The sequence below is a fragment of the Euprymna scolopes genome, chromosome 43 (assembly GCF_053919585.1).
Source record: "Euprymna scolopes isolate OS-2025 chromosome 43, ASM5391958v1, whole genome shotgun sequence".
Taxonomy (NCBI): domain Eukaryota; kingdom Metazoa; phylum Mollusca; class Cephalopoda; order Sepiida; family Sepiolidae; genus Euprymna; species Euprymna scolopes.
Genome location: NC_136524.1, coordinates 51,243,547 through 51,264,187, shown reverse-complemented (window position 1 = coordinate 51,264,187; position 20,641 = coordinate 51,243,547). Strand labels below are relative to the sequence as shown.

Genomic DNA, 20,641 nt, shown 5'->3' with positions numbered 1-20,641 from the left:
TACAGCAAAAATGCTAGAAGTTTGAATTATTGTTGTTATCTCGCCTGTTCCTTGAGATTATTTTCAAGATAGCGATACGAGAGAGTAATAAAATTTGATTTGCTTAAAAAAAAAAGTTAAAACTACTTTTTATTCTTTTTCGCCCTCAAACAGAGCATATTGCCACTTGGAACGTAAGATTTGGGATCACGTCTAACAGGGGAATGTGGAGAGAATTGAGCAGCAAAATATCTATTCATATTACAGTTAAATTTCTACAGGTTAGTAAATGATATTTTTTAGTAGTTAGTAAGAAAGCAGAACCGAGCGATGGAACGAGTATGATATCAACTTTATTCAAGAGTGTCAGGCCGGTAACAGTTACATCTAGTCCCAGGTTATCATCATTGGCAGAACTCGGATATGAGTATAAATTTTTACTCTCCTGCGATACGCTAGAGACATCTAATTATAAATTTTCCTAATGTGTGTGTGTGTGTGTGTGTGTGTGTGTGTGCGCGTGCGCGCGTGCGTGTGTGTGTGTGTGTGTGTGTGTGTGTGTGTGTGTGTGTATACGTGTGCGTGTGTGTGTGTGTGTGACACGGTTTATCTCAGCCTACAGACAACCCACCCAGGCAAGTAAGGTACCGAAATGAAGCTTATGACCCAGCGGATGTTTTAGTGATATTTATATCCATGTTTAGTTTATGGAAATGCGAAAAAAAAAAAAAAAAAAAAAAAAAAGCAAAAAATAACGATTTACTAAACAACGTTTTATTTACTGGATATTTTTTCCGTACAAGGATTCAAGCTTGCCCAGCTGGGCAAACTTGGGTTCTTGTTAAAATAAATAAATAAATAACATTCCAATTACGCGTGCATTTGCTATATCCACCCACACAAATTCTGTGAAAATAAACAGTAAAACTTTGTTTTTTCATGCGGACGTAAGACAGAGCATACCACCTGACAGGATATCTCTTCTCTGTCCAATCAACGCTCGAAGAAAACCACATTTTCTCAAATCTTTTTCTGGCAGTTTCGCTGGAGTCAGCCACAAGTGTGTAAAAGACATAGTGCAAAGATCAACTGTCTCTTTGCCTCATTTCTCCCTGCTGGCTGGGAACCCCACGTGAGGCTTTGCCCCGGGCTAACCAACATGACTTTGCGTTTCTCTTTTCTCTTTTTTAGCTAGTTGTCATTCTGTGAACATAAGTGACGCCTCATGGAAGACAGAAATGCATTGCTGCTAATATTAATGTAATTCCTAAAAAAATAACCTTTTGTTATCTCGGACACATTGATGAAGCAAAATTACCACACTACTGGAACTGACCAATTTAATAAATGTTTAATTCCTTTTGTAAAAAAAAAAAAAAAAAGAAATATTTTTTTCTAAAAATCAAAAACAAAAACATGATTGCTTCAGTCGGAGGAGGATTTCCTTTTTCCTCTTTTGGTACAGTTTTTACCGAAGTTCTTTCTGATTCTTGTTAAGAAATATGTATAAAGTCCTCATGACTATACATGATTCTAAAAATCTAAAACTTTATTTCCAAGAACTTATTTCCAAGAACTGCGAACATTCAATGACTTATTTTTCTCTTGGGTGTCAACACAGCACACCCATATAAAATACAACAAACAAAAAATGATTTATCTTTATTGCTAAATAAAACCTTATTATAAACATTAAAGTTTGTTTCAGTATTCTGCTGATTCTGACACTTTTATTTTTTTTTGTTTATGTTGAGGTGTGAGCGATTTTTATCGATGTTCACGTCGCTGATGTGATGCTGGCATCGATGAGAATCGGCTATTCCTTGTTATCACAATGGTGACACTTATACACACAACCCAACCATTACACGGTCTTGCGCTGGTTTAATGAATTGATATGTTGCGGGGCCGGTCGTCCGGGGACAATCAACCCAACAACTAACAAGGTAGACACGGGCAAAAGGTAAACAGCAAAAACGGCAAAGAAGAATGACAGACACAGGTTGTTTGGTTAAAGATGAGGGTTCACCGTTTATTTGCAAAGGAAACGAAAAATCGTATGATCTGGATGCTAGTCACCTGGGGAGGTCGCATGTCACTGAAGGCTAAGGTTTGGAGGTCTGGAACAGGTACTCTAGGCGTAGCATAGTTCAGGGTTGCTCGCTGGCTCTGGAATGATCGGCTGGACGTCAGGCGATCCAGAAACGGTCGGTGGACACTGAGAATGAGGTAGTCAGTATTAAGGAACGGACGACACTGAGAGTGTAGGGCCAGTGTTAAGGAATGGACGACACTGAAAGCGTAGGGTCAGTGTTAAGGAATGGATGACACTGAGAACTTATACACACACACACCCCAACCATTACAACTCCAGGTGATCCACATGATGCAAATTTGTGTCGCACACCCTTCAGATGCCACCATTAGCTGCAGCAAACATGTGCTTGACATGCAGGTTCAAGACAGCATCTTGCAGCAGGTTTCTGGCACACCATTACATAGAGTACCACCTTGTCACCTACCTGCTAGGTGAATTTGCTCAGAGGTGCATCTCCCCCAGTGAAGTTAACGTGCCCCAGATACCAACCTGCAAATTTCTACAATTCAGCATGGTACATATAGCACCTGTACTGGCCAGACTCATTGTTGCTTAACTTCAGTGATCTAGCGAGAACTGGTGCGTTAACGTGATTGTCCTAGGTAAACAAAGGTGATTATTATCTGTGATACTAGAACATCTTCCCCCTATTTAGTTGTGTGTGTGTGCATGCGTGCGTGCGTGCGTGCGTGCATGCGTACGTGCGTGCATGCATTTATTGTATGCTTTCTCTTTGATTTATAGCATGTGATAGTATTACGATCTATGGGATAAGATCAGTCTTTGTACCGAGAGGGGTTTGTACCGAGTTCTGCCCAATTTCGTTTGAAGTGGGCCATATTTGCTTTTGTCTAGTTGATGTTGAGTTTAGTGATCTCATCTCTAACATTAATTTCCGTTGGTCTATTCATGTTCTGTATGGTGTCAGGTTCAAAGATATCAAAGTGAACCTTTTTTTTTTTGTCACTGACATTGGTATGGAGCACAAATGAGTGTGTATCCGAAGGAGTCTAATTCCATTGGGTGTCTCTATTATGTAGCTTTGATGGTTTCAGAGCGTTATGTGTTGTCAAGTTTATTTAGTACTCATACACACTGACCTGGGAATAACGGTGGTAGTTTTCTAGTTCTGATATAATGGTTTTTTGTGCTTGCTGATCTCTCATATATTTGGTTCTGATCAGCTGAGTAAGGCGAACGAAATCATGTCTAACAGAGGACTCGGAGGGGGGGGGCAGTTGAGCAGCGAACTATCTATTCACATTACATTGCTGTATTGCCATTTGGTGAATGGATTCTGGACCATACAGTAGCTTCTGGTAGGGCCTCTCGATGCCATATTAGTGGCTAATTGTTACGGCTTTACCTTATCATGTTCTACAACAAAAAAAAAATTCTTCGTTTCTTTTTCTCTCTTAGTTTCCACTCTCTGTCCTGCTCTAAGCAAATCTGACGACCTAGTCCACAAATTCCAAAATTCCATCAGGACAAGTTTCAAGAAAAAATACACGATTAAACCCGGTTCTCCAACTTCCAATGTAGACCTCCACTACCATGTCTCCTTCTCCAACATCAGGAGTTTACGTTCTAACCTTCCAGAGGTTGAAACCCAATTACAGTAGACTAAACCAGACCTTTTATTTTTAAGTGAAACTGGCATTGGACAAGCTATTTCCCTAGAAGAGTTCACAATTAAAGGATACACTAACTCAACTTCTAAATCTGCCCCCCAAGATCGCCATGGGCATGGAATATGTGCCTATATTAAAGATGGCTTTCCATGTGGTAGGGACATCTCCAGAGAAGATACTAACTTACCCTATATGTGCTTCCGAGTTGCATTAGCTCACACTACTGCATTTATATTTACTCTCTATTGCCCCCACAACAGCGGAGTTACTATCTTTAAAGCATATCTGAGAAAATTGACCAAGTCCTATCTGCTTATCCTTCAGCTAACATTCACGTATGTGGAAACTTCAATGTTCACAATGTGGAATGGTTGACCCACTCAAACAAGACCGATGATGAGAGGAGGTTCTGTCATGATTTCTCCATTGCTTATGACCTCACTCAGATTGTTCACAAACCCACCCGTGTGCCCGACAATGACGGCCAGTATGCGAGTCTACTAGACCTTTTTCTCACAACTTGCCCTGAACTATGTTCAGTTTCTGTTCTGTCCTCTCTTGGATCTTCCGACCACTCTGTTGCATCAATTAAGATAAAAATGAAATATAATAAGTCCCCAGACGTACCTCTCCATCGTACAGTATATCGATACACTAAGGCTTACTGGGATAGCTTCCGTACATGTATATCGGATCTACCTCTGCGTTCCATGTTTAAAAAGGATGTGTCGTCTATAGTATCAGACCTGCCCGAATGGTTAATTGTAGGTATAGACCGTTTCATACCCTTGAAAAAGTTTCAGCAAAAACCTAACAGCCAGCCATGGTTCTCTCCAGAATGTGCTGCTGCCATTGCGCACAGAAATCACTTTTTCCACTGCTTCCAACGTAATAGATGTATGGAAACTAAAGCCGCTTTCAGGACTGCCAGCAACCATTGTAAGAAAGTAATAAAGAACGCAAGAGAGTTGTATGCTCACTCCGTCAAGTCTAAAGTAGCTTAGCAGCGACTTGGTTCCCACCAGTTTTGGCAAATAGCAAACAGAATCCTGAACAGAAGTATGTGCTCTATCCCAACTATCATCAATGGACCTAAGTTAATCTCGTCAGCATCAGACAAAGCCAAACTCTTTGTCAAGAACTTTGCAGCTAATTCTACCCTTTGCGACCAAGGCTGCCAACCCCCAATATTTCTTCCTGTATTAAAAAACACGCTATGTGATATACATATATCTGTACGTAATGTTGCCAAACTAATCAAAAACCTTGATTCCAGTAAAGCAACAGGCCCTGACAGTATTCCAATTATAGTACTCAAAAAACTTCAACCAGAACTAGCGCCCATACTTACAAAACTGTTTAAACGTTGTCTTAAGGAGAATAGCTTCCCATCTCCCTGGAAAATCTCATCAGTATGCGTCATGAGTAAGTTGCTGGAATCTGTGTTAAATACAGAAGTAATCAACCATCTCAACAAAAATAAGCTTCTTAGTGACACTCAATATGGTTTCCGTTCTGCTAAATCTACAACAGATGTGCTTACAGCTATATCTCATAGGATTAGCAAATCTCTCGAGGGAGGCAACCTTTTTGCCCCTCAACTACTACTCTTATGAACCTATCAGAAAGAAATGATTTAATAATTGAGAAGACATTTTCAGCTATACCATAGCTAGAGATCTTATGAAGTAAACCTTTATGCCATACCCTATCAAAGGCCTTTGATATGTCAAGAGCAATTGCCCTAGAAAGGTTGCCTCCGTCGAGAGATTTGCTAATCCTATGAGATATAACTATAAGCACATCTGCTGTAGATCTAGCAGAACGGAAACCATATTGAGTGTAACTAAGAAGGTTATTTTTGTTGAGATGGTTGATTACTTCTGTATTTAACACAGATTCCAGCAACTTACTCATGACGCACAGGAGACTTATTGGCCTGTACTGAGAGGGGGATGAGCGATCACCTGAATTCTTAAATACAGGGCATACTGATGAAATTTTCCAGGGAGATGGGAAACTATTCTCCTTAAGACAATGTTTAAACAGTTTTGTAAGTATGGGTGCTAGTTCAGGTTGAAGTTTTTTGAGTACTATAATTGGAATACCGTCAGGGCCAGTTGCTTTACTGGAATCAAGGTTTTTGATTAGCTTGGCAACATTACGTACAGATATACGTATATCACATAGCGTGTTTTCTGATACAGGAGGAAATATTGGGGGTTGGCGGTCTTGGTCGCAAAGGGTAGAATTAGCTGCAAAGTTCTTGACAAAGAGTTTGGCTTTGTCTGATGCTGACGAGATTACCTCAGGTCCATTGATAATAGTTGGGATGGAGCACACGCTTCTGTTCAGGATTCTGTTTGCTATTTGCCAAAACTGGTGGGAACCAAGCCGCTGCTCAGCTACTTTGGACTTAACAGATTGAGCATACAACACTCTTGCGTTCCTTATTACTTTCTTACAATGGTTGCTGGCAGTCCTGAAAGCGGCTTTAGTTTCCATACATCTATTACGTTGGAAACAGTGGAAAAAGTGATTTCTGTGCGCAATGGCAGCAGCACATTCTGGAGAGAACCATGGCTGGCTGTTAGGTTTTTGCTGAAACTTTTTCGAGGGTATGAAACGGTCTATACCTACAATTAACCATTCCGTCAGGTCTAATACTATAGAGGACACATCCTTTTTAAACATGGAATGCAGAGGTAGATCCGATATAAATGTACGGAAGCTATCCCAGTAAGCCTTAGTGTATCGATATACTGTACGATGGAGAGGTACGTCTGGGGACTTATTGCATTTCATTTTTATCTTAATTGATACAGCAGAGTGGTCAGAAGATCCAAGAGGCGACAGAACAGAAACTGAACATAGTTCAGGGCAAGTTGTGAGAAAAAGGTCTAGTAGACTCGCATACTGGCCGTCATTGTCGGGCACACGGGTGGGTTTGTGAACAATCTGAGTGAGGTCATAGGCAATGGAGAAATCATGACAGAACCTCCCCTCATCATCGGTCTTGTTTGAGTGGGTCAACCATTCGACGTTGTGAACATTGAAGTAACCACATACGTGAATGTTAGCTGAAGGATAAGATTCATATATAATTTCCTTAAGATTCCTTAAAATTCATATATAATTTTCTGCAGATTTCCTTAAGATTCATATTTAATTTCCTTATAGATATATAATTTCCTTAAGATTCCTTAAGATTCATATATAATTTCCTTATAGATATATAATTTTCTTAAGACTCCTTCAGATTCATATATAATTTCCCTAAGATTCCTTAAGATTCATATATAATTTCCTTAAGATTCCTTAAGATTCATATATAATTTCCTTAAGATTCCTTAAGATTCATATATAATTTCCTTATAGATATATAATTTCCTTAAGATTCATCTATAATTTCCTTATAAATATATAATTTCCTTAATATTCCTTAAGATTCATATATAATTTCCTTAAGATTCCTTAAGATTCATATATAATTTCCTTAAGATTCCTTAAGATTCATATATAATTTCCTTAAGATTTCTTAAGATTCATATATAATTTCCTTATAGATATATAATTTCCTTAAGATTCATATATATTTTCCTTATAGATATATAATTTCCTTAAGATTCCTTAAGATTCATATATAATTTCCTTTAGATTCCTTAAGATTCATATATAATTTCCTTATAGATATATAATTTCCTTAAGATTCATATATATTTTCCTTATAGATATATGATTTCCTTAAGATTCCTTAAGATTCATATATAATTTCCTTTAGATTCCTTAAGATTCATATATAATTTCCTTAAGATTCCTTAAGATTCATATATAATTTCCTTATAGATATATAATTTCCTTAAGATTCCTTAAGATTCATATATAATTTCCTTAAGATTCCTTAAGATTCATATATAATTTCCTTATAGATATATAATTTTCTTAAGACTCCTTCAGATTCATATATAATTTCCTTAAGATTCCTTAAGATTCATATATAATTTCCTTAAGATTCCTTAAGATTCATATATAATTTCCTTAAGATTTCTTAAGATTCATCTATAATTTCCTTATAGATATATAATTTCCTTAAGATTCATATATAATTTCCTTATAGATATATGATTTCCTTAAGATTCCTTAAGATTCATATATAATTTCCTTAAGATTCCTTAAGATTCATATATAATTTCCTTATAGATATATAATTTCCTTAAGATTCATCTATAATTTCCTTATAAATATATAATTTCCTTAATATTCCTTAAGATTCATATATAATTTCCTTAAGATTCCTTAAGATTCATATATAATTTCCTTAAGATTCCTTAAGATTCATATATAATTTCCTTAAGATTTCTTAAGATTCATATATAATTTCCTTATAGATATATAATTTCCTTAAGATTCATATATATTTTCCTTATAGATATATAATTTCCTTAAGATTCCTTAAGATTCATATATAATTTCCTTTAGATTCCTTAAGATTCATATATAATTTCCTTATAGATATATAATTTCCTTAAGATTCATATATATTTTCCTTATAGATATATGATTTCCTTAAGATTCCTTAAGATTCATATATAATTTCCTTTAGATTCCTTAAGATTCATATATAATTTCCTTAAGATTCCTTAAGATTCATATATAATTTCCTTATAGATATATAATTTCCTTAAGATTCCTTAAGATTCATATATAATTTCCTTAAGATTCCTTAAGATTCATATATAATTTCCTTATAGATATATAATTTCCTTAAGATTCCTTAAGATTCATATATAATTTCCTTATAGATATATAATTTCCTTAAGATTCCTTAAGATTCATATATAATTTCCTTATAGATATATAATTTCCTTAAGATTCCTTAAGATTCATATATAATTTCCTTATAGATATATAATTTCCTTAAGATTCCTTAAGATTCATATATAATTTCCTTAAGATTCCTTAAGATTCATATATAATTTCCTTATAGATATATAATTTCCTTAAGATTCCTTAAGATTCATATATAATTTCCTTAAGATTCCTTAAGATTCATATATAATTTCCTTATAGATATATAATTTCCTTAAGATTCCTTAAGATTCATATATAATTTCCTTAAGATTCCTTAAGATTCATATATAATTTCCTTATAGATATATAATTTCCTTAAGATTCCTTAAGATTCATATATAATTTCCTTAAGATTCCTTAAGATTCATATATAATTTCCTTAAGATTCCTTAAGATTCATATATAATTTCCTTATAGATATATAATTTCCTTAAGATTCCTTAAGATTCATATATAATTTCCTTAAGATTCCTTAAGATTCATATATAATTTCCTTATAGATATATAATTTCCTTAAGATTCCTTAAGATTCATATATAATTTCCTTAAGATTCCTTAAGATTCATATATAATTTCCTTAAGATTCCTTAAGATTCATATATAATTTCCTTATAGATATATAATTTCCTTAAGATTCCTTAAGATTCATATATAATTTCCTTAAGATTCCTGGTTGTGTCCTTCACTGTTTCATTTCATAGAATTCTCTGCTTTTCCAATGAGAAGTTGATGGTCAGTATGGTCAGATCCTGATCGACTTCAGTGTTTATACTATCCACTCTTTCATCTAACTGAATTGGTTTATTGGTTTTAGGGTTAGGCAATTGACTTAGGCTGTCAGCAAAGATGATTTTGTTAACCAGTTAGTATGTTACTCGGTATGGTAGCCCTGGATCTTCAATAGCGTTTACTGTAGCCAGTGTGGAGTCGAATGCAATGATTTAGCACATACTGTGACCAGTAGTTTATGGACAGTGATGATGGAAAAGGCTTTCCCATAGAGGTAGGTGTGGTATCGTTGAATACCATACTCGATTGCCAACATCTCTTGTTCGATGTTGCTGTATCTGGTTTGTGTGCGAGTTAATATTTTGGATCCGAATGCAACTAGTTTGCCATCTTGGATCAGTATGACTCACAGGCCCTTCTGCAAGACATCCACTTCCAGTGATTCGAGTTTAGTCTGATCGTAGTATGAAAGGCATGTTTCATTAGAAATCATTTCCTTAAGTTAGTCGTAGTACTTTTAGTGGTCGGGTCCCTAATCTTTGGCAAAAAGACGTAGACGCGAGTGGTTCCAGAGTCAGGGGACAAAAATGAAAATCACGAACTTTCTATAACCCGATACCACTTGTACGCTGAAATGAATATAAAACCGTTTCGTTTGGAAGTTCCTTTGGTTCTTTATTATTATTCCCAGGTCGGTTTCTACTCCCGTTTTATTAATTTTGACGACCCCCAAAAGGGGGACCCGCCAAAATGGTGAGCTACCCAACAAGAATTATACACACACAGACACACAGACACTTGACTTTTATAGATATACTAGCATTTCCCCCGGCGTTGCCCGGGTGTTTGGAGGTGTATGCTGAGCAAAAAAAAAAGGGGTCAATTTTTTTAACTTTGACCCCTATTATGACCCCTTAACATTGATTATTTTGGGCTTAAATCAAGTTATTAAGTTAGATTCCTGTCCAAGGAACATATATCTAAAATTTCAAGTGTGTAGACCCAAAATTGTCGGAGGAGTTTGGTAGAGTTCTCAAAGGTCAAATCGTTGAACTTTGACCGCTTAATAGCGTAATTTCTGGCCGAAAACCAATCACAAAGATTTTCCCAAATCTCAGTACGCTGTATATCAAATTTCGAGTCTGTAGACTTAAATTGACAGAGTTATTGCATAGGGAAATGTACACACACACACACACACACACACGTTCACTTTTATAGATATATAGATAGATAGAGTAATAGATTAAACAAAAATATACACGTACTAAACTAATAATTAAAATGAATGTTTAAAAGAATATGCAAATTAGCTAGATTTTTTGCTAGTGAATGCAATTCCAAAACCCATATATAAGAAAATTGTATTTTCTTTTTAAATAAATAGAAAAGAGGAGTTTTAATATGAATATCAATGCACACAAAAGAAGAACGGATTTATAGGAATAAAGAAAGAAAGATAGGTAGATATAGATTAGTTGAGTCTTAATTAAGGGAAGAAACTCGGTTATTTCACAGAGTGCTTTTCCTTGTATACCAACTCATTAATAAATGATGCGTTGACCTCATAAACAGATTTTCGGAGATTTGACTACAATCAAAAGATTACTTGGAACAGCCCCCCCCCCGCCTTGTGCGGCACGGGCGACAAGATCAAAGTGTAGTATCTGTTCCGGCAGATGCTGCAAGCAAAGACCAGCTATGACTAGCAAAGACCATATGTGGGGGTAACCCCACATATCTGAACTTGGTCAAGGTAGGGATCACCCTACGACCACAGTTACTATCCAGCTCCCATTTCCCACCTCTCGGGAGCAGGATCCCCCTTTCCCTCCCCCCTCCCTCCATCTCCACATTAAAAAACGGCCTTGTGCCTAATTTGCTCAGTGGGGAAGCAAATAAATACAACAATCAAAAGATTACTTGGCCTTTTGGCCAAGATCAAAGTGTAGTATCTGTTCTTCAGATGCGGCATTTCCATTTCTCGTTCTCTTTCAGTGGAGGAGAAATCTTTCAAGATTGAGACAATTTTTATTTTTGTACCTTTTCTCCACGTTAAAAAACGACCCTGGTGCCTAACTCTGTCCCGTGGGGAGGCATAGTAAATAGGTACAATCAAAAGATAGTGTCGTTTCTGTTTTAGGGTGTCGTTAGGGACCTCCAACGCGCACCTTAATATTTACCCCCTCTATATGTAACACAAAGTTTTTGAACCCAGTCAACGACGGATACTTTTGCTAGTTATAATATATTATTATTTTGCACCATTCAAAAGAAGAAACTCTAAATAAATTGCTAAAGATGTTTTTTAATTTTCAGTATACGAAAATAATGCAAATGGAATGTTATAGTCGTGTTTACATTAACGACGTCTTAAAATAATGTTAGGTCCTTATGCAGTTCAGCAAACATATTAAGAAATGAAGATAAAGAAAAATTTCTATGGTGTACGTACCCATTATGGAATGAAGTTCTCATAAAAAAATTCACATACTTTGATCAAGTATGTTGTTGTTGTTGTTGTTGTTGTTGTTGTTATTGTTGTTTACAGAAGAAAATTAAATTTTAGTGAGACCGTTTGCGACGTAAACATCTTGGCGATTTCAGCTACGAGGAGGAGGGTGCCAGCGGAGATAACTTCATCTAATACTTGAAGTTTGTCCTAATTTGATATTTTTTAAAATTTGATGGGATAATTATTTTTGAATAATTTTAGGTATTCCTTTTTTTTTTCTCTCTGTCTTTTATTTTTTTTTTCTGCTCAAAATTTTGTTTCGAACTTTATTAATAAAATTATTAGACGTTCATGTGCGTTTTGACAGCAAAAAAATTGACACACATACATACTATTAGAAATTTGACAATTACAATATGTCTCCCATTGTATTTGTTTTGTACCAATCAAATTGGTTGATTGTATTTGTTGCGAGGTTCGCCTTGGCGGGTTTTTTGCATGTGTGCCCCTTCTTTTTCAGTTCCACTCAAGCAGCCATACAATTCGGATGGAACCGAGTTCCACAAGGAACAGTCATGATGAAGGACTGGAACTCCAACGCTCTAAATGAGGATCATCGCATGCCTCTTCCTGTTCGTCTCCTTGAGACTTTTATTTTAAGCCTAAATGATTAGGCTCAATAATTATTAGTTAAGTCCACTGACCTGTTATTAAGGACTTTTCCTTACATGAATATTAATTATGAACTTCTGTAATATCCTCTCGATGCGAGAACTGAATCTTTTTCATCAGAAGGCATCATATCGATCCCCTTTAAACAACTGCAAACTCATATCTTCGGAGACAGATAAACCGGCTTCCAATTCCTCTTGAAGAATCAAAGACTATCACTTTTCGAGGTTGTTAACAGCTCCGTTTACAGAGGCAAAACGGGCATTCCATTTTTGCAACGGAGGATCTAACAAAATTTGTGTTGGACTTTAAGGTAGTCCTTTGTTATGTTTGTCTTATTTTGCCACTGTCTTGGAGCAAAAAGCAGGTGAGATAAAATATCTTATATTACATACATACATACATACATACATACATACATACATACATACATACATATTGAAGCACAGATGAGCACTTATCATGAAAATAGTGATACAAAAGAGATAGGCTTGCAAAGTCTCTTCTGTTGGAAAGAGGTTGAAGAGAGGCTAAAATAACATCACCCACCAGGCTTCGAAGCCAGTTCTAAACTCTGTCAAGACAAGATAAGGTGTTCTGAGGAGTTCTTGTTCCTGGATATGACCTTAAACTATATCCGATGGTGAGGCCTCAGTTTGCGGGCTTTGGGGAGTGTGGAGCCACCCTTTAATTGCCATTGTTCCCAGGTCCACTCTGACCCAGAGCGGTAGTACCTGTTAGGTCCCAACTATGGGTTAAATAGAAACCAACTTGAAAAAAAAAAAAATACATTTCTATTAAAAAATTTTTCTTCAAAATAACTGAATTCGACATTAAATAACCTGAAAAGGGTTGATATGCCGTAAAATTCAAAACAACCAACCATGAGAAGTTCTTGCCCCAATGTGGCAACAGTACTCCATTTTAGGGAATATTTGGCTCTTATACAGGTAGAGGAATGCATCGGGAGTGAAATATTTTCTAGAGTGGTAGAAGTATCCAAACATTTTTCCTGACGACCTTGGCAATGGTTTTCTGTTCCATTTTAAATTAGGAATGAAGGCCAGTCACAGAAGCTTGTCAAAGCATGATACATCCGTAGGACTAGAGCTATTCATTTCAGGATTGTGTCAAGATATCTTCTGGAGCGGTAAAATGATGCAACCATTTTTCCAGCGACCTTGCAATATATTTTATGTAAGTCTACCATTTCAGGTCAAAGGTGAATGTAAGTTTCAGAGGCTTGTCGAAGCAGGTGCTTCTTTGAGGTGGGAGCCATTCATATCAATTGGGGCCAAGTGAGGATCAAACAAAGCGTTAGTGGTAAAAATATTAAAGCTTGGTTTTGGATGCGTTAAATTCAACCAGCCATCTTTTGCCCCATTGCAACATGTGCTCAAAGTCAGAAGAGTGGGGGTCTTTGAGGTGTTACCATAGATGTATCGTTTGTGTATATGTCGACGAAGGAATTAAGAATGTGATTTGGGAGATCATTGATGAAGATAAGGAAGGCAGGATGGATCCTTGGGGCACACCAGCATTGATACGTTCAGCTTTGGACTTTGGAGTATATGTTTTAAAAAATCAGGATGTCTTACAAACCGTTGAAGTTTAAATCCTATAAATAAGACAAATATTTTTTTTTTTTTTTACACAGTGATCACCACTTATCGAGGCCCGGAAGCCACTCAGGGATAAGGGTTATTGCAAGTACATTACGTTAGTTTGGAGATTTGATGAAGTGTTTACTTAAGGGGGCGGTTCATTAGGAATTTGTTAACATTGGACTTGAAGACATCCAAGTTGTAGTCCGGTGGGAAGCAGGCAGATGGAACAGAGTTCCACAGGCGTGCAGTTCTAAGAAAGAAGCTTTGTTCATGGAATCCACATTTTGATTTAGGCACAGATATAGAGTGGGGGAAATTTTTCACAGTGGATTCAGCTAGACGGGTGTTTTTCGTGAAAGATTGGCGAGGGGGGACCAGAGATTGGAGTTCAGACGAGCACCTGCCATAGAAATAACGATAAAACAAGGATAGGCTCGCAACGTCTCTTCTGTGAGAGAGAGGTTGCAGGGTAGAGAAAAGGGCATCCCCCACTAAGCCACGAAGTCTATTTTGTACTATGTCAAGGCAGGATAGGCTGTTTTTAGCAGCTCCTGCCCAGATATGACAACAGTATTTCATCCTTGGACGTACTTCGCTTTTATATAGATAGAGAATTGCATCAGACGTGAGATATCTTCTGGAGCAGTAGAAGGATCCCACCATCTTTCCAGCGACCTTGGCAACAGACTTGATGTACGTGTTCCATTTTAGATCAGGAGTAAAGGTCAAACCCAGAAGCTTGTCAAAACACGGGGCCTCACCCAGACGAGAGCCATCCATCACAATTGATGCCAGATGGGGATCAGAGCGTTGATGATGTAGAATAGGAGTTTGGTTTTGGATGCATTAAAGGTAACCAGCCACATCTTCCCCCACTGAACCACGCGCTCGAGATCAGAGGAGAGAGAATCAGAGAGAACTTTGTCATTTACAGCCTTTGATGTGTTGCCGTGGATGGTCGTGTCATCAGCATAGATGTCAACGAATGATTTAAGTATGCGTTTAGGGAGGTCATTGATGTAGATCAGGAAGAGAGTTGGGCCTAGGATTGACCCCTGAGGGACTCCAGCATTTATATTGCAGGCCTCTGATTTTTGTCCATCTACCACTACTCTTATTTCATATTTTCTGTCATTTTGTGGTTATGGTTAATTGTCTGAGATAACATGGCATTACAAGTTTAATTTCGTTCTTTATTTAATTAAAAAAGAACAAAAAGAAAATCCACGTGTGGAATATTGTTACCATATCAACCACTGCCCTCTCCTTCCTAGACAGGGCGCAAAAAAAAAAAAACAAAAAAAAAACAATTTCTAGCAGATCTGCACTCTGCACTATCGATTAAGCTCCAACCTCTGTCGCATCACTGCAGTGTTACATCCCTGTGCTGGTTTTACAAGTACTTCCACAAAATGTGCTCACTCAAATTAACTAAACTCGTGCCTTCTCAACGCAAATGCATCCAATCCACCCAAAAGCAGCAAAATCCCACCCCATTCACTGTAAAGATCCTTAGATAGTGGATTCTGGTCTAATAACGTCTTTCCTGAAACCGCTCGCCTTTGGAATTCCCTCCCTGCTTCCTGTTTCTTCGACTACAACAACATGCAGAAATTTTAATGTAATGCGGAAAAATATTTTGCTGCTCACCTCCCTACTTAGGTCGGTCTATTATGTATCTGGTCCCTATCGTAGTAGCCCCTGTTTATCTTGTTTGAAGTAAAAAAAAAAAAACAGAAGAATAAAAAGAAGAGGAAGAAAGAAAATGAAAAAAAGGAGAAGATACAAAGAAGAAAAAGAAAGATAAAGAGATAGAAGGGGAAAAAAGAGGATAAAGAAAGATAAGAAAAAGAAGATAAAGGAATAAGAAAGAAAAGAACAATAACATGACTTGTTTGAGGTGAACAATAAAGAAGAAGAAAAGAACAACAATGAGAAGAACAAAAAAGACAAAGATGAAGAAAGAAGAGAAGAGGAAAAAGAAAGAAAAGAAAGAAAAAAAAGAAAGAAAGAAAAAGAAAGAAAAAAAAACAAAAGCATAAAAATATCATTTCAAAGTATGTTCTTTATTTCTCAGAATTTTCTTCATCCTAGCGATATGAAAATCCATTTCATTCTTTTAGTCCTTCAGAAGCTTTGTCTGGTAGTTAAAAGGCATTTCTGAATTTCCTGAAAATAGAGACAAAAATATAACATTGAAATAAGAAGCAGAAAGAAGCAACGTTACTAGAAGTTAGTGTTCCTAAATGATGCTGGGTAAAACAGAGCTGAAAGGAAAAAGATAACGAAATACCAAGGTCTTATGTACAAGATGAAAAGAAATTGGAATCTTAGGAAGATCTTCATCACTCCAGTAATTATAGGAACAACCAAACTCATTAAAAAGAATTCCAAAAACTACTACTTTGCAAATATACCCGATAAATAAAGTGCAAAGAGATACAAATAATTGCACTTAAAGGGACGGATAGAATTATAAAAAAAAAAAAAGAAAAAAAAGGATCTCTCGGTTGGAATGCATGAGATAGTGGGTGAATGTCTGGCATCCAGTAGGATGCCCCATCCCCTGCTAGAACAAAATGATAAGAGAATTAAAAATATAAGAAAAATGAGAGCAGCAATGTGTAATACCACCCATAGAAACTTTGCAGATAATTCTTTCATAAATCCCGCTTTTACATGTAGGCGATATCGTTTTGTCTCGTCAACAAATACCTTCTCTTTTTTTTTGTAAATGTTTTCTTTTTGTTTACTTTTTTATTTTTTTTGTAAATGTTTTCTTTTTGTTTACTTTTTTATTATTTTTGTAAATGTTTTCTTTTTGTTTACTTTTTTATTTTATTTTGGAAATGTTTTCTTTTTGTTTACTTTTTTATTTTATTTTTTTTGTAAATGTTTTCTTTTTGTTTACTTTTTTATTTTTTTTTGTAAATGTTTAAAATGAATTAAAAAGTTTAACTCATGTCCAGGTAACCTAAATCTAAAATTTGAAGTGTTTAGACCCAAAATTGGCAAAGGAGTTTGGTAGAGTCCGCAAAGGTCAACTCTTTCAACTTTGACCTCTTGGCAGCCAAATTTTCGCCCCAAAACTGATTAAAATGCCTTCTGCATGTCTGAATGCACTTTATATAAAATTTAAAATGTTTAGACGCAAAATTGGCTGAATAGTTTGTTAGAGACTGCAAAGGTAAAAATCTTTTGAACTTTTACCCCTTTGGTAGCTAAATTTTCAGCCAAAAACCGATTAAAAAGCTTGCTCTGTGTCTGAATACACTTTATGTAAAATTTCAAATGTTTACACCAAAAATTGGCTGAGTAATTTGGTAGAGACCGCAGAGGTCAAATTTTGTTTTAACTTTGACCCCAATTTTGACGCCTTTACATTTATTGGTTTGGGTTCAAATCAAATTAAAAAAGTTTGATCCATGTCCAAGTAATCTACATCTAAAATTTCAAGTGTTTAAATCCGAGTTTGGTAGAGTTTTCAAAGGTCAAATCATTTGACCCCGTAACAAACTCTTGGTTAGCTGTCCTCTAAAATAATCAATTCTGACCAGTTTACAGCCGTCTTTACTATGGATGTTTTATTGTCCAGCTGTTAGGAGGGGCGTACAATAAGTAATGCCCCTGACCCACTTCCTGTTGTCTGATCTAGCTGTAATTTTGCATGTGCAAAGATTTATATATCTACGGGTTATGTGGCAAATTACAACTCTGAACTAATTGTGGTTTCTGTTTTATAGGTGTTTGAACTGAGTCAGGTGTGAAATGGAGCCTGTTGAATGTCGAGCAGTGATCCGGTTTTTGTATTTGAAAGGACGCACACCACAGGAGACTTTTGATGAAATAAAAGAAACATGGTGATAATGCCCCATCTTATGACCTTGTAAAACGCTGGCATCGTGAATTCAAACATATTCGGAAGTCTGTAGAAACAGCTCTCAGACCTTGTCGCCCCCTCCCTTCTGCCATTGATGAGGCATCTGTCCGTCAAATTGAGGCTGTGACCATTTGCATATGTATAAGCTGTCTGCCAGATGGATTCCCAGGTTTCTCACACCATTCCAGAAGCGAGAACGCATTGAGTGCTCGAGGATGAATTTGGAGATGTGCCAAGAAGATGAGTCAAATTAAAAAAAAAAATGATTACACAGGATAAAACCTGGGTTCATCATTACGATCTCTGACCAAAGCCCAGTCAATGCAGTGGAAGCACTTGGACTCACCACCTCCAAAGAAGGCAAGGGTGCAGCCCTCCACTGGCAAGGTCATGCTAACAGTCTTCTGGGACCAGGACGGAGTAGTGATGACAGATTTCCTGGCAAAGGGTACCACAATTACAGAAGCCTCACTTTTAAGGAAATTAAGGGAAGCTATCAAAATCAAGAGGCGGGGCAAGATCAGCAAAAGTACCCTCCTCCTGCAGGACAACGCTCCAGTCCACAATTCGCATGTCGCCAGATCAGATACACGGGTGTGTGGTTATGAAATCCTCCCCCATCCTCCCTACTCTCCTGACCTTGCACCCCTCTGACTTTCACCTCTTCCCAGCCATGAAGTTGTTTTTGAAAGGAAAGCGTTTCCCAGATAATGCAGCCTTGATTTCTGAAGTCACGTTGTGGTTGGAGGACCAACCTGGGGTGTTCTACAAAAACGGTCTCCAGAGCTGCATCAAACAATGGGAGGAATGCATAACTCTGGGTGGTTCCTATGTAGAGAAAGACTAATAACTGTGCCAAGTTTTGTTGCTCTACTGCTATGGGAAGTGGGTCAGGGGTATTACTTATTACACGCCCCTCGTAAGCTCAGTTAAATCTTTTTTTTCTAAGATCCCACATGATCACCATTAACAATAAATTGGCACAAAAATATTCAAGTATGCCATAACACAAACAGGCTCAAAGTAATATTTTACAGCATCATGCTTGCTCATGTCTGTAATAAATTCAATAAAAAAAATATAAGTGTTCTTGATAATGTCTAAAGATCAAATCCTGCTTCACATCAAGTAAACTGTCTCCAACTGTGCCTTTCTTTGTTCTAGTTTTTCCTAGTAATTTACTATCAATGGTTTTTGCCTTTATTAAAGGACCAGCAGGGGTACCCGGCGTTGCCCGGGTGTGGAGAGGTGTGTGAGGGATAGCTTAAAATAACAGTAGGAAGTCCGGGTGGAGAAGGGGTAAAAAAAAATGGTAGTAGCAGGTGGGGGGGGGTAGGTGGTGTGTGTAGGTGGTATATGTAGGTGGTGTGTGTAGGTGGTGTGTGTAGGTGGTATATGTAGGTGGTGTGTGTAGGTGGTAAATGTAGCTGGTGTAGTAAGGAACGCTGAAAAAAAAAGGGTAGTAGACAGGCAGGCAGGCGCTCGACCATGACACAAAGGTGGAAAAGAAAATGAAAGAAAATCTGACGCCTTACCCCTACTCCATGACGGGACCGGAAGTTCAAAAAGTTGAAATTAAGGGAAGTCAATCCAACCGATATGGTGCAAAAATAGCAACTCAAAAAGAAACGATCCCTCCCTGCAGAAAATTTCCCATTTTAGGGTGAAGTAATTAATGTTTTTGACAAATTTTTCAATATTTGTCCTTCGAGACGTCGAGCTTCAAAACGATACTAGTCTCGTCAGGATCCGTCGCATCTGTCAAAAGTTTTGGGCACACACACACACACACACACACACACACACACACACACACAATTTGTTTTTATATTATAGAAAATTAGAGTTAGGTAAGGTTTATTTGCAATATTATCTATTCCTTGGGCACACCTACATAGCAGAAACCGCACCTACTATGACCAACAATTCGCAGTAAAATGTATTAAAATCATCTGCACAAAATACATGAATGCCCACAAGAAATTGTATGAGGCACCAAGCCTCATCATTCTGCTTTGAAAATGTGTCTCATCACAGTTACCTGAAAAATAAATCACTTTCAAGAAATCAAAGAAACAGTTGAATCACTTATGAAGATTTATCAAATGATAATGTTATAAATTCATTGTTATAGCACAGAATGATTTAAAAGGTTGATGCTTCATAAAAATAACATCCCAATCCCAGTTCTGTGTCTCTTCCATTATTCTCCTTCACACTTGAGCATATTTCTTGTATTCTAAAAACATTATAAAATAATTAAAACTCACTACATTTAACTCTCCTATACTCAAATTACTTTTTAAAAAACTATAAAATTTTATTAAAAAATAATCTATATATTAATACGATAGCGTGTGTGTTCTTTTGTGTGTCACGCTTACATCTTTTTTTCTTTCGAGTGACTGTCGTTTAATAATTGTTGTGTCCTTCCATTTCTTGTAATAATAATTTTGCCAAGAATTCTTCATAAGTTTTGGTTTCGTTTTCGATTATAGATGATGGTACTCAACTCATCTATTTTTTTTATTGCAATCACTACTTTATATTTTTTTAACGGTTTTGCTTACAGTATTAAATATGGAAAAATAAATAACTCGCCTCTTTTTTATAGTTCTATCCTTTTTTTTTTTACACGCTACTGTTTTACTTGCTTAGATAAATATTTTTACAGTTTTAACAAAAGGGCTACAATAATATGATGGTGTCTTCATTCATGCTGAACGCCCAAAGAATGTA

At 36.6% G+C, this 20,641-nt stretch overlaps 1 protein-coding gene and 1 pseudogene across 5 annotated transcripts in view; one reads left to right on the top strand and one right to left on the bottom strand.

Annotated features, from left to right (window-relative positions):
• The first annotated feature begins 11,202 nt into the window (after positions 1 to 11,202).
• On the top strand, positions 11,203 to 11,336 carry LOC145268514 (U2 spliceosomal RNA; annotated as a pseudogene).
• Positions 11,337 to 16,067: 4,731 nt separating this feature from the next.
• Positions 16,068 to 20,641, bottom strand: part of LOC145268346 (uncharacterized) — a 306,384-nt gene continuing 301,810 nt past the window's right edge. For all 5 annotated transcript variants that reach the window (XM_080123859.1, XM_080123860.1, XM_080123858.1 and 2 more), the window contains one exon: positions 16,068 to 16,191. In XM_080123859.1, coding sequence (XP_079979985.1) covers positions 16,170 to 16,191 — 22 coding nt within the window. In that variant the 3' untranslated portion in view covers positions 16,068 to 16,169. The remainder of the gene's footprint in view (positions 16,192 to 20,641) is intronic.